The 12,681-nt window shown below is 47.3% G+C and overlaps 1 protein-coding gene across 2 annotated transcripts in view; it reads right to left on the bottom strand.

Moving 5' to 3' along the window:
• Nucleotides 1-10,891, bottom strand: part of LOC137521851 (protein DDI1 homolog 2) — a 28,166-nt gene extending 17,275 nt beyond the window's left edge. The window contains exons 1-4 of one of the 2 annotated variants that reach the window (XM_068241658.1): nt 10,673-10,891; nt 4,768-4,897; nt 1,723-1,944; nt 1,517-1,643 (exon numbers count right to left, since the gene is read on the bottom strand). In XM_068241658.1, coding sequence (XP_068097759.1) covers nt 1,517-1,643; nt 1,723-1,944; nt 4,768-4,897; nt 10,673-10,810 — 617 coding nt within the window. In that variant the 5' untranslated portion in view covers nt 10,811-10,891. The remainder of the gene's footprint in view (nt 1-1,516; nt 1,644-1,722; nt 1,945-4,767; nt 4,898-10,672) is intronic. The other variant, XM_068241659.1, reaches the window with a different exon arrangement.
• Nucleotides 10,892-12,681: the final 1,790 nt, after the last annotated feature.

A 12,681-nucleotide genomic window follows, 5' to 3' on the forward strand; every position in this document is an offset into this window, starting at 1 on the left:
GTGGACACAGTATTATCGTAAGAGAACAGAGGCGCCAGCAGGATAAAAAGGTAATAAAAACCTAAAAATTTGCTGGGAGGCAGTGGTGGCTTACCTCCGGAAAGCAGACTCAAAATACTGTCTGAATTAAACAAATAAATTTATTATTGGTACCCCAAGAGATGCAACGCGTTTCGCAGGCACAACCCGCTTCATCAGGCAATAAGATAGGGGACAAACAGTAGCTCGTCAGTAGCACGAATGACACCTCTCTCTGACAGAGGTGCCATTCGTGCTACTGACGAGCTACTGTTTGTCCCCTATCTTATTGCCTGATGACGCGGGCTGTGCCTGCGAAACGCGTTGCATCTTTTGGGGTACCAATAATACATTTATTTGTTTAATTCAGACAGTATTTTGAGTCTGCTTTCCGGAGGTAAGCCACCACTGCCTCCCAGCAAATTTTAAGGTTTTTATTACCTTTTATCCTGCTGGCGCCTCTGTTCTCTTACGATAATCCTTCTACAAATGACTACACTGGTGAGTTCTCTGAAGTTTTAGTGTTGCATGTTCCCAGGGGGCCCTCTCATTGGGGGACATTATTCAAGAGTGTCAGACAAAATATTGGTAGGTTTTTAGAAATCCGTGCAGAACTGTTTCAGGCATCTTAAAGAATCATTAGATAGTGCAGATTCCTTCTGAAACGGTTGTAAAATAGGAGCAGCTAGAACGGTCTCTCAGGACAGTGCAGTGTGTGAGGAGAATTGCTGTTGCTGAGGTAACCAATACAACTGCTGTACTGATACTAGCAGGCTATGAGGGGGAATTCAGCAGGGGAAGAAGAGCACCTCACAGATCATGCCTAGCCTGCACTGCTGCACTATCTGTAGAACTGCCATCAAGCACTTCTTAATCTGCGACAGTTTAGTGATGGATTTGCACTTTTCTAAACTGTAGTGCAGCTCTAGAAATTAATGCTAAACTGCCACTATTACCTAAGATTAAAGAAGCTGCATATCATGCAGAACTGTTCTTCCTGCTGGTTAGAACAGTTTAAGAAGGAAAAAAACTGTTGGTAATGCTTTGATAAATCTGGCACAGTGTGTTCTATATCATGACTAGTGTTGAGGTTCAGATTCATGATATTGAAGTCGGAAACCAGAATTATCCTGAACACTGCAATGCAGCACGCGAGCAGGTGGACATGGGCACGAGGAGTTCACGTCCTTACTCTTCAGGTGACTCCAATACTTCCTACTTCCAAACTGGAAAGAAAAAGCATCAGAGTGAAGTGAAGCGTGCCGTGAATCGCAAGCAAGCGACCTCCCCGTGACCCTGTCAACCTGCTCATAGACGCACTCAATCGTCGACTGAAAGGTCAGTTCTGGGAACAGTCTAGAATTGATTGTAGAGAAACACTACTGAGGCTTCTTGTTCCAACTTTATGGAGAAGTGGGCATCCTGTAGAATTTACCCATATTATGGCACTGACCCCAAAACTTAAAACCTGAGCAGATAAAGAGCCTCTATTCCTCACCTAATATCCTCCTCGATTTTGGCCTGGGCATCCAAGTCAAAGGGGTCGGCGGAGTAAAGTCGTATCCTCTCTTGCTCCCGGCGGGCTCGCTCTTGTTGCTGTTCCAGGAGGACTCGGGTGAACTTCTCTGTAGGAGATGCAGGAGATATAAGCTCGTTTGTCTCCCTGATCTGCCGCTGTATGAAGGAAAAGGAGCCAGAACTCACCCAGATCTCCGCTCAGCAAGGCCTCTGCCAGCGGTGGATTCCGCTCCTTCAGCAGCGACAGCTCGTGGGGATTGGCTAGTAACATCTCTCGCAGCAGTGCCGGGTTATCCAGCCCTTGTGGAAAGGAAGTGGAATCGGGCACAGCAGGCTTAGGCTGAGGAGCCGGCGTCTCTCTGGAGGTCCCAGGAACGGAGATACTGCTGAAGTCTATCCTTGGCAAACCTGCAGAGAGGAAGTCTTTCACTACATAACATTCTTACAGTAATGTGTAATGTTTTCTTGTGCATGAGCCTGTATTGCCAATTTTTTGCACCATGCCGTCCATGTTTTGTACCCACATTATAACTGCAGACGGGCTTCCACATGATTAATATTTTTGTAGCTGAGCAGCTCTGTTGCCTTTAACCACTTGAGGACCGCAGTGTTAAACCCCCCTAATGACCAGGCCATTATAATTGGGCCACTGCAGCTTTAAAGAGACTCCGTAACAAAAATTGCATCCTGTTTTTTATCATCCTACAAGTTCCAAAAGCTATTCTAATGTGTTCTGGCTTACTGCAGCACTTTATACTATCACTGTCTCTGTAATAAATCAATGTATCTTTCCCCTGTCAGACTTGTCGGCCTGTGTCTGGAAGGCTGCCAAGTTCTTCAGTGTTGTGGTTCTGCTATGAACTCCCCCTTCCAGGCCCCTCTCTGCACACTGCCTGTGTGTTATTTAGATTAGAGCAGCTTCTCTCTTCTCTCTTACAAGCTGGATAAATCGTCCTCTGAGCTGGCTGGGATTTCACATACTGAGGAATTACAAACAAGGGCAAAGCTGTTTGCAGGAAGAAAAGAGCAGCCTGAAACTTCAGTGCATGTGGGAAAGAAACACACAAATGATCTCTTGAGATTCAAAAGGAATGCTGTATACTGCCTGCTTGTGTATGGATGTATTTTTCTATGTGTGGACATACTGTACATCAACCTACTTCCTGTTTTGGTGGCCATTTTGTTTGTTTACAAACAAACTTTTTCAAACTGTGACAGAGGGTAATAGGAGATGTCCCCTAACGCACTGGTATGTTTACTTTTGAGCGATTTTAACAATACAGATTCTCTTTAAGGCCTCGCTGCAGGGCCGTACAACTCAGCACACAAGTGATTCCCCCTCCCCCTTCTCCCCACCAACAGAGCTTTCTGCTGGTGGGGTCTGATCGCTCTCTCAGTGTTTATTTTTTGGAGGGGCAAATATTTATATTATTTTTTCTAATATTTGACCCTTTTTTGTTCATTTCTTTCCAAGGATCGCCCTCCCCACACCAGCCAATTCCCTGTGATCAGCTGTCATAGGCTCCAGCCTATGACAGCCGATTACTTCTGTCTCCCCCAGGGGGCTGTTATAATTAGAGTAGGCCTCAGTTATTTGGACTGAGTTAGTCAAAAAGGCTTGATGAGCAGACCTGCCCTTTAAGGGGATTTTCTCTGAAGAGAGAAAATCTGCAGTTCTGTCAGCAGAACTAGAACATACCAAGAAGCTGTTCTGATCAAGGCCGCAGGTCTCCCTGACCTGGGCCTGGAACAATAAACATCAGTCATGTTTTGTAAATATTCACATTCCTGCATGTATGTCAAATGTCTCATCGATTATTAATCGAGTAGGCGGGTATGATGACACCATGAGTGGGTCCACCAATAGACTGATATAGGGGGTGGCGAAGATGATGTCATATTTAACTCTTTCCTAGCCGGTATTAAAGCTGGAGCAAGCAATGGAGAACTCACTTCTGCTTCTTCCTTCTGCACTAGCTCGCAAGGCCGACTGGGACCTAAGCATGTTCGTCCTTTCTGTAATCTGATATAATGTATGCTGTACATATGTAGTTTAGTGTAACGTAGTTAGGAAGAAGGTACCTGATTGACTTCAAGAGGGAGTCTAATCATGAGCTTATAACGCAACATGAAGATTGGCATGGCTAGGATATGATGAATGTATCTATCTGTATTCCTGTGACTTGAATAAATAACGGAAACATTGAAAGAAGCCTGAGCAAGTCTATATCCTGTTTGCTGTGTGGAGAGTCAAGTGATCTCACAGTCTGTGAGACGATGGTGTCGAAGCAAGGTGATAAGAACAGTTTATAACAGGGGCCAGCCGTGTCACATGGCTGTCCCCAGTACAGCACTGCTGTAGATCGCAGCACTGCACACTGTTATTAGACGTCTAAGTCTCCTAGCGGCGATCGCCACTGGGAGGCTGATGTTGGAGCGGAGCTCCGTCATTCAAGCGGGGATACGAGCGCACGATCCCGTGCAAACTCCGCCCCAAGGACTTAATGCCGATCAGTTTTAGGCGATCCTGGGGCTGGTGCCGCATGCACGCCCATCGGCATGACATGGTTGCCAAGAAGTTTAGCAAATTCCATGAGATAAACAGGTGTATGCACATGGAATATAGTAAACCTCACTGATAATAAAAGTACAGTCATAAAATTTTTTCTGGACATGTACATTTGGGGGAAGCGGACGGAGGTTTCCGCTGCGTTCGTGATTATCACACGCGCACTTCATAGATTATGTCGGCCCAATACTTTTCAGCATGTCTGATTGATACGTGCAACCAATTTCGGCCGAAAATTGGATAAATTGTCGATCGGACATGCTCTTGATAAGACAGATTTTCATCAGATTCGATAATTATCGAATCTGATGGTCGATCGACTGCCACATCGACAGATGTATGGCCACCTTTAAAGCTAACATTTCCACCTGATCGACAAACAATCCAATCATAGTGATCAGATCATATACTGTCCAGCAAATGAATTCCGCTGCCAACAGAAATAATCGAAAAATTGCTTCCTTGATTGTTTTGTGATCAGACAAGTCACATATATATCATTTTTTTTATTGTACATTGTTGACGGATTGATGTATAGGGAAACGTGAGACTTGCTTGAAACAAAGGCCCGCTCAGAGCGGCCATCGCCGTGTATACAGCAATCTGCGTGCGCCACACATCTGATGAGTATACAGCTCTCCACCCCCTCCAGAATATCATACCTGGTAACTGTGCCACCGGCCGAGCCTCCGCCTGGTCCTTCTGTCTCAAGACCACCACATCCCCATCCTTCAGTCCATAGGACGATAGTGACCGCTGATTGTCCGTCAGGGGTCTCTCTGCATAGATTATCTGTAGGAGAGAGACCATTGTTTATATGTAAAAAGCACGATTCAATCTTATCACAGACCACCATTCACCTGCTGGGGAGAATGTGAGGCTGACAAATACAGAATCTCACAACAAGCCTGCCACTTTCCCTGAGAGGTCACCATCTATGTTACAGCACCACGGAATATGATGGGGCCACTTTGCCAGATATAAAGGGAACCTGAAGTGAGAGGGATACGGAGGCTGCCATCTTCATTCCCTTATAAACAATGCTGGTTGCCTGGCTGCCATGCTGAGCTTTTGGCTATAGTTGTGAATGAGACACACACCTGCAACAAGCAAGCAGCCAGAAGAGCCATAGCCCTGGAACAAGCATGCAGCCAGCGGAGTCACAGCACCTGACCTGCATACTCATTCTGCCTATTATTCCTTGCTTTCCTGTGTGGACCCGCCTCCTATCATGCTGCTGCCATATCAGATGTAAGCTTCTCTTGTTTGAGGTGTGTCTGTTTGCATGTGTGGGTATACGTGTATAATCTGTGTAGTGTGTTTCTCTGTCTGTGAATGAATGTGTACATAGCAGCACCTAGCAATCATGTATCAGAGGAACACACTGATACGCTGCAGGGGTATTGAGCGAGCACGATCAATTGAGGGGAGGCTTATCCAGCTCTGGGGCCCTGGGCGATTGCACAGTTTGCCCCTATGGAGCCATTTTGCACGTATGGAAGCGACAGCCCCTGTATTTCCTTGTGGCGCCCTACCCGGCTAATTTTTCATGCCACCCAGCTGGAAAACACATTCTGGGGAGAACACTGTATAGTATCTATTGTTGAAACTTTGGAAAAATCTGCATTATATAGCAGGAGGCTAAACAATTTGTCTATCTGCACCAACTCGTTGTCTCATATGTACAGTACAGGTTTACTTTTTCCTCAATGAGATCAGCCAGACAAACAGCTTTTCCAAGCTGAACACAATGCCTAGTACACATAACTTCTAGCAGGCCCGATCTGATTTCCCATCGTTTTTCTACATTTTGCACAAAACTGATTGGAAAATTAATCAGAAAAACGATCGGAAATCAGATGGGACCTGTCGGAAATGGTCAATTCGACCCGATGATCTGACAGGAAATTTTATGGTGTGTACCAAGCATAAGGGCCAGTTCACAAGGGGCGAGTTATAGGTGGGAGGAGCATACTTTATATTTGTGGCTCTATATAACTGGTATTGTTTATTAGTGGATGAAGATGGCAGCCTCTGTATCCCTCTCACTTCAGGATTCGACACTACGGCAATCAAATACATTCCCCGTCAATTTTAATTGGCCCAATACAATTGCAATAGTCGATGTCCATGCATTATCATCTGGCGGTGCTGCCAGGAGACAACATGCAATCCCCTAATGCTTGTCTGGTGCATCCCGTAGTGCCTCGTGCCCCAGTGACATCACTGGTTTATTTCCTAGAAGCCAGCATTCATGTGAGAGGACAGGTACACTTGAACATGGATGCAGAGATTAACCCTGACTACCATCAGAAGCATAAGTGGATTCAGACAAGCAATGGAATCGCATCACCCTGAGCTATCAGATCATCACAGGGGGGTGGCGACAACACAGGCCATATGCTGCCCAGGATAATCCCTTAAGCCAGCTGATAATACAGTGCCATACGGCATCATATCCCGGGCACACCACACACAACCTGCACTATTCACATGCTACAGAACCTCGGCTGCCTGGTCCAGCCATCTCTGCATGTCACAAGAACCAGTCGTGCAGGAAAGACAGGCCGAGCCCAGGGTGAAGCCCATTCATCACTGTTCATACACGTTCTCACACCCAAGCACAGGATTCCCAACCACTGCTGCAGGCAGACCTGTTCTACACCGGCATGTAGCATCGCTCACCAGGAAAACTGGAGCAAAGACCACAGCACATTGTCAAAATCAACCAAGACGTCTCTACTGAGGTAGTGCAGGAGAGCAATGATATCACGCGGAATACACCAATGGATACAATGCACTATGTTTTTAAAGCGGACCTGAACTCAGAACTTCCCCTCTGCTTTAAAAGATAAGCAACAGCATAGCCACCTCTAAAAAAAACAAAAAACATTTGTTACAGCTGATACAAATCCTGCAATATTCTACAGTGTGTCTACTTCCTGCTTTCATAGACGCAAACATATTAATATCCTGTGTTTACAAATTAGCAGCTCTGCCATGGCAGAGGAGATTTATAAGTGGACACCACTGAGAGGTCAAATTACAGTGGTGATTAGTCACAGATGAGGGGGAATTAGACAGGCTAAACTCTAAATACATACAGGATGCATTTCTCCGTTTTTTTTCTGTCCTGTGCAAGAGTTCAGGTTCACTTTAAAGTGGCCATATACCTATAGATGACCTGGTACCTATGAGTCTGGATAATCCAGAGTCTTACCATTACCAAATCCTCCTGGAATCCACCGATCCAGTCCATGTAGGAGCGCGGACGAACTGCGCAGGCGCAAATGTGGCCTTCACCTGCACAGTACTACAGAGCAGCTCATGCGTGGCCTTTTCCTCTGTGCACCAGATGTAGCCAAAAGATCAATTCATCTTAGAGCAGAATCAGATCAGACAGGGCTTCAAGAGAGTCTGATGCGAGAATAAATCTCGCTTCAGACCTCATAGATAGCAGGGGCATGTGTGCCCCTGCTAAAACTCCGCTATCCCGCGGCTTAACGGGGGTCCCTGATCCCCCAAATCCCCTCTGTAAAGCGGGGAAGCGCTTCCTGGTTGGGGCAGGGCTAACCGCCGCAGCCCTGCCCCACGCGCGTCTGTCAGCGCGTATCTCCGCCTCTCCCCCGCCCCTCTCAGTCTTCCTTCACTGAGAGGGGCGGGGGAGAGGCGGCGATGCGCCGCTGATAGACGCGACTGGAGGCAGGGCTGCAGCCGTTAGCCCTGCCTCCAGGAGCGACCAAATATACGACCAACGCTTGCGGGGGTGGGTTTGGGGGTGAAGGGACCCCCGTTTAGCGGCGCGATAGCGGCGGTTTAGCAGGGGCACACATGCCCCTGCTAACTATGAGCTCTGAAGCGAGATTTATTCTCGCTTCAGAGTCTCTTTCAATCCTTTCACATACTACACATAGATTAATAGATTTATTCATGAAATCTATTGAACTGCAGCACTGTACTACTTGATACAGTGCAACGATAGGGACCGGTCTACTGAAACCGATCAGCTGAAATGAATTGATTTATCGATCGGGCCAACATGCCGGGACATCGATTTCATGACAATTCAGAGTGATCGAATCTGCTGGGAACTGCCGAAAAAAAATCAGCAAGTGCTAATTCAAGACAGGAATATGCATTAAAACATCACGATTGTGTAATGTAAACAGCACATATCATGAGAACATTGCTAAACACCCACCCCGTACTAGGCGGACACGTGCTAGCGTGCAAATGATGTAGTTCTCTACAAGATAAATAATACCATAGACAGCAATGTAAATCTATTTAAAGGGAACCTACAAGTGAGAGAGATATGGAGGCTGACATATTTCCTATTAAACAATGCAGATTACCTGGCTGTCCTGCTGATCCTCTGCTTCTAATACTTTCAGCCATAGACCCCGAACAAGCATGCAGATCAGGCGTTTGACTCAAGTCTGACTGGATTAGTTGCATGCTTATCTCAGGTGTGTGATTCAGCAAACGCTGCAGTGAGAATGATCCCATAGGGATACATTAATCACAGCACTTTGCTAGTCACTGTCTATCAGCAAAGTGCTGAAAAAATCCTGAGTGTGAACCAGCCCTCAGTAGGTTTTGTACTGAATACATAATATGTTGGGATATCAGATTATGACCTATTGTAGGAGTAGAGCTCCTCTGAAGACAATCAGTGACATGACTATGTATTCTGTAAAGTGCTGCAGAAGATGTCAGTGCTATATAAATACATAATAATATGGTAGGACATTAGACTAGGACAATGGTAGGAATGGACTGAGCTCCTCTGAGGACAGTCAGTGACATGACTATGTACTCTGTACAGTGCAACTTCTACAATGTTAGAAAAGCCCCTCCCCTCATATTTAATGCATCAGAATCTGAACAGCTTATAGGAAAATGATAGTATTATACTTAGTTCCACTTTCACCACAGATAATAGAGCCTGCCTTGTGCAGCCCACAATATCTATGAACGCAGCTTCTCTTCAATGCGTGACCAGCCTTCACATTCCTGAGAGGTGCTTTCCACCTTCACAGACCATTAATTTGTAAGAACACACCACAACATCTGCATACAGCTCACACGATTGGCATGTACCCTACTGGAGATCAGTGAGAGGAGAGATCGGATCACGCAACACCAATCACATTTCAGAAAGAGAATGGATAAAACTGCTGCCTTGTCACCAGTTCACTAGACGACAGTACAAAACTAAGCAACCGTCCATCCATTACCGCTCCACCAATGTGCAATCAAATTATTATTGGTAACTTGACTGATCAACAGAGACCTGACCTCTTGCACTGGACAGAAGGAAAACATATAGAAATGTACCCTGTATGTATTTAGAGAGTTTAGCCTGTCCAATTCCTCCTCAGCTGTGACTAATCACAAGTTGTAATTTGATCCCTTAGCTGTGTCAGCTGACTGTCACAACATAGAGCTCATTTTTAAACACATGATGTTAATATGGCTGCTTCTATAAAAACAGGAAGTATACAAATTGCATATTTATTGCAGGATTTGTATCAGCTGTAACAAAAATGTTTTGTTTAAACTTTATTATGTTATTGCTTATCTTTTAGAACAGAGGGGAAGTTCTGAGTTACAGTCCAGTTTTAGTGACTTCTGATTGATTAAAACCACCCAGCAGTGTTTGGCTGGCGACAGAAACATATGTACAATGCTAGGGGAAGAAAGGTGGCCTAGATATAGTAAAAACCCTCAGGGCAGCCTGGACAATGAAGGGGAGCAGCAATGGTGGTTACTGTGCATAACAGTATCCTGGCAAGGTCTCAGTACTAAGTGGATCCTAACTCCCCCCCCCCCCCTCAATACACTATCACAAACACCCAGAGAGATCCCCTAAGCTGATCACCCCAACAAGGGAACATCCTCCCCTTACAGTCTGGTCAGATGAATCCCATTCCCATAAGAACCTCCAGACTCGATTACCAATATAATCACAGCCTTAACACATGGACCAGCCAGGGGATCCCCCGTACATATACATAAATTCATGGGTTCACCTCCACCTGATTAAACATTTCTCAGTTGTCCCCCAACACCACCCTCCAGGATGTCAACAGAGCCCCAACAAAGGGACCCCCAGCTCCCACTGAATAGAGAATAGTGACCTCAGTCTCCCCTCCTCAGTAAGAAGCTCTCCAGTCTTCTCTCCACAGCCTGATCAGATTAACCAGTCTTAACTCCCCCACTATGGTGGTGCCCCTGCAGTCTCCTCCACACCAGTCCCACTTATCTCCTGACCAAAAGGTTCCCCAAAACCCCCTCCAGGATATCATCTGGGCCCCAACAAAGGGATGCCCCCGCTTCACCAGGACCAGAATAGAGGGACCTCAGTCCCCTCTCCTCCAGTGTGGTGCACCCCAGTCTCCCCCTCCTCCAGCGTGGTTCCCCCAAACATCCCCTCCAGTGTGGTGCCTCCAAACATCCCCTCCTCCAGAGTGGTGGCCCGCAGCCTCCACTCCTCCAGTTTGGGCCCCTAGTCTCCCTCCCCCAGAATCCACTCCTCCAATATGGTGCCCCCCAGTGTCTCACCAGGGCCTGGTCGGCGGGGATCCCACTCTCCAGCTCGCACAGGGCGCGGAAGTTCTCTAGCTCGAAGTCCGGGTCTACGTCCAGAGAGAAGGTCAGCTCGCTCAGGTCCGGGCGGACGCAGTACACGGTGATCAACATGGCGTCTCCGTCACCCACCGATCTCCTCACACACCGGGGCTGCCAGTGCGCATGCGCGGCTTCCGGCGCCTGCGTCACGTGCTCCAGCCATGCGCAGCCCCGCCCACCAACCTTTCCCTCATCCCCCACCTCAGTCACGTGCCCAGCCAGACAGCCACGCCTTCCGGACTGTCTTCAAGCTACGCTTGCCCTAGGCGGCTACAGCCCCGCCCATCTGGCTGAGTACTCCCGCCCCCAAACAAGGGAGTTCCCAGAGTCCTCCGCGGCTCAGCGGCCAATGATGGATGCGCTCTGCAGGGACAAAGCGCACGCCCAAAGTGCTGCAGCAGCCAATCAGAAGCCTTTTTTTGCCATCGTATACCTGCAGTGCATTCTGATTGGTTGCTCAGGGTAACCACTCTGCTAAATCTGCCATGGAGAACTACAAAGCTCAGCATGCCCTTGCAGCTTGTGTGACTGTCTGTCATACGTACCTCGTACATGAGGACTTTCCTTCCAGCCTGTGACCCACCACAGATTGCTGATCGCAGTCCGCCCTTTTCCACCTGCAGTCGCTAGCGTTCACGCTGAACGCTAGCGATTGCTGAATCGCAAAACCGGCGATTCCCCGACACGCTCGCGGCCACGATTTTGCTATGCTATGCACTGCATAGCAAAATCGCGGCAAATATCGCTCCGCCGCGCGTTCGCGTTCCCGTCAAAAGCGAATCGCGGTAGTGGAAATGACCTACCGCGATTCCTATGTTAAAAAGCAAACCGTAGCGATTGTAAAATCGCTAGCGGTTTGCGTTTTTGCGATTCAGCCAGCGCAAACGCGCTGGTGGAAAAGGGCCCTGAGTAAAGCGATTTAAAGAACATACAGTAGATGTTGGTAGGCTTGAACAGATATTGCACAATGTATGGGCAGCTTAAAAGTGTCACTATAAAAAAAGATGGGAAAGCATCACTCCACAGGCTCAGGGAAAACCTGAGACCCACTTGACTAGAGCGATTTGAGCAGCACTTTGGTATTGCAGGACAGGGGGGGGGGGGGGGGGGGGGGGATTCCTGAAAAGTCGTCTCAACTATGCACAATACAGTATAATAATATGGTAGTACATTATGCTGGGTACACATTTCTGACAATTATTTCCTAAATGACCGATTTTCTCCCGATCAACAACAGGATCGATCAGGAGCAGTTTTTGGATACAGATAATGAGGATAGTCGACGTTGGTAAAGGGGAAAGTGAAGCATTCACACAGCAGGGCACAGGGCTGTGCTCATACCTCCACACACTGCATCCCCCTGCTGTCAGCAATATGCTGTACATTTCACCATCCCTCCTATCCACTCCGCAACTTCTGCTCCGCTATATCTGCCTACTCCTCCTCCTTGTTGCTGGGGACATTTCACCTAACCCTGGACCCCCACTCCCCCCTGCTAATCACACTGTTTGCAATAAATCAAATTTCCCTCCCTCTTACTGTAACCTTATTAATATTCCACTCCTTCCCCCTACACCCCCTCCGATCTCAGCTGCCCTCTGGAATGCCCGCTCAGTCTGCAACAAACTGCCCTTTATCCATGATCTTTTCATTTCCAATACTTTCACATTCTTTGGGATCACTGAAACCTCAAATGAAAAAAAGATTAGGGGCGCTTTGCGGATTGAATAAAAGACACACACCCAGGGGGTGTATATATAGGTAAAGGGGAATACACACCCTATACACACAACACACTTTGTCTTGCTGCTACCTCACTGCATAGGAGTACCCCTATCTCCAATATAAAATAACTAGATTGCAGGGGAGGACTGGCCAGGGGGGAAGGGGGGAAATTTCCCCCCAGGCTGCCTCTCATTTAATGTTTTAGGGCTGGTACAGTG

The sequence above is a fragment of the Hyperolius riggenbachi genome, chromosome 6 (genome assembly GCF_040937935.1).
Source record: "Hyperolius riggenbachi isolate aHypRig1 chromosome 6, aHypRig1.pri, whole genome shotgun sequence".
In the NCBI taxonomy this organism is placed as follows: Eukaryota; Metazoa; Chordata; class Amphibia; order Anura; family Hyperoliidae; genus Hyperolius; species Hyperolius riggenbachi.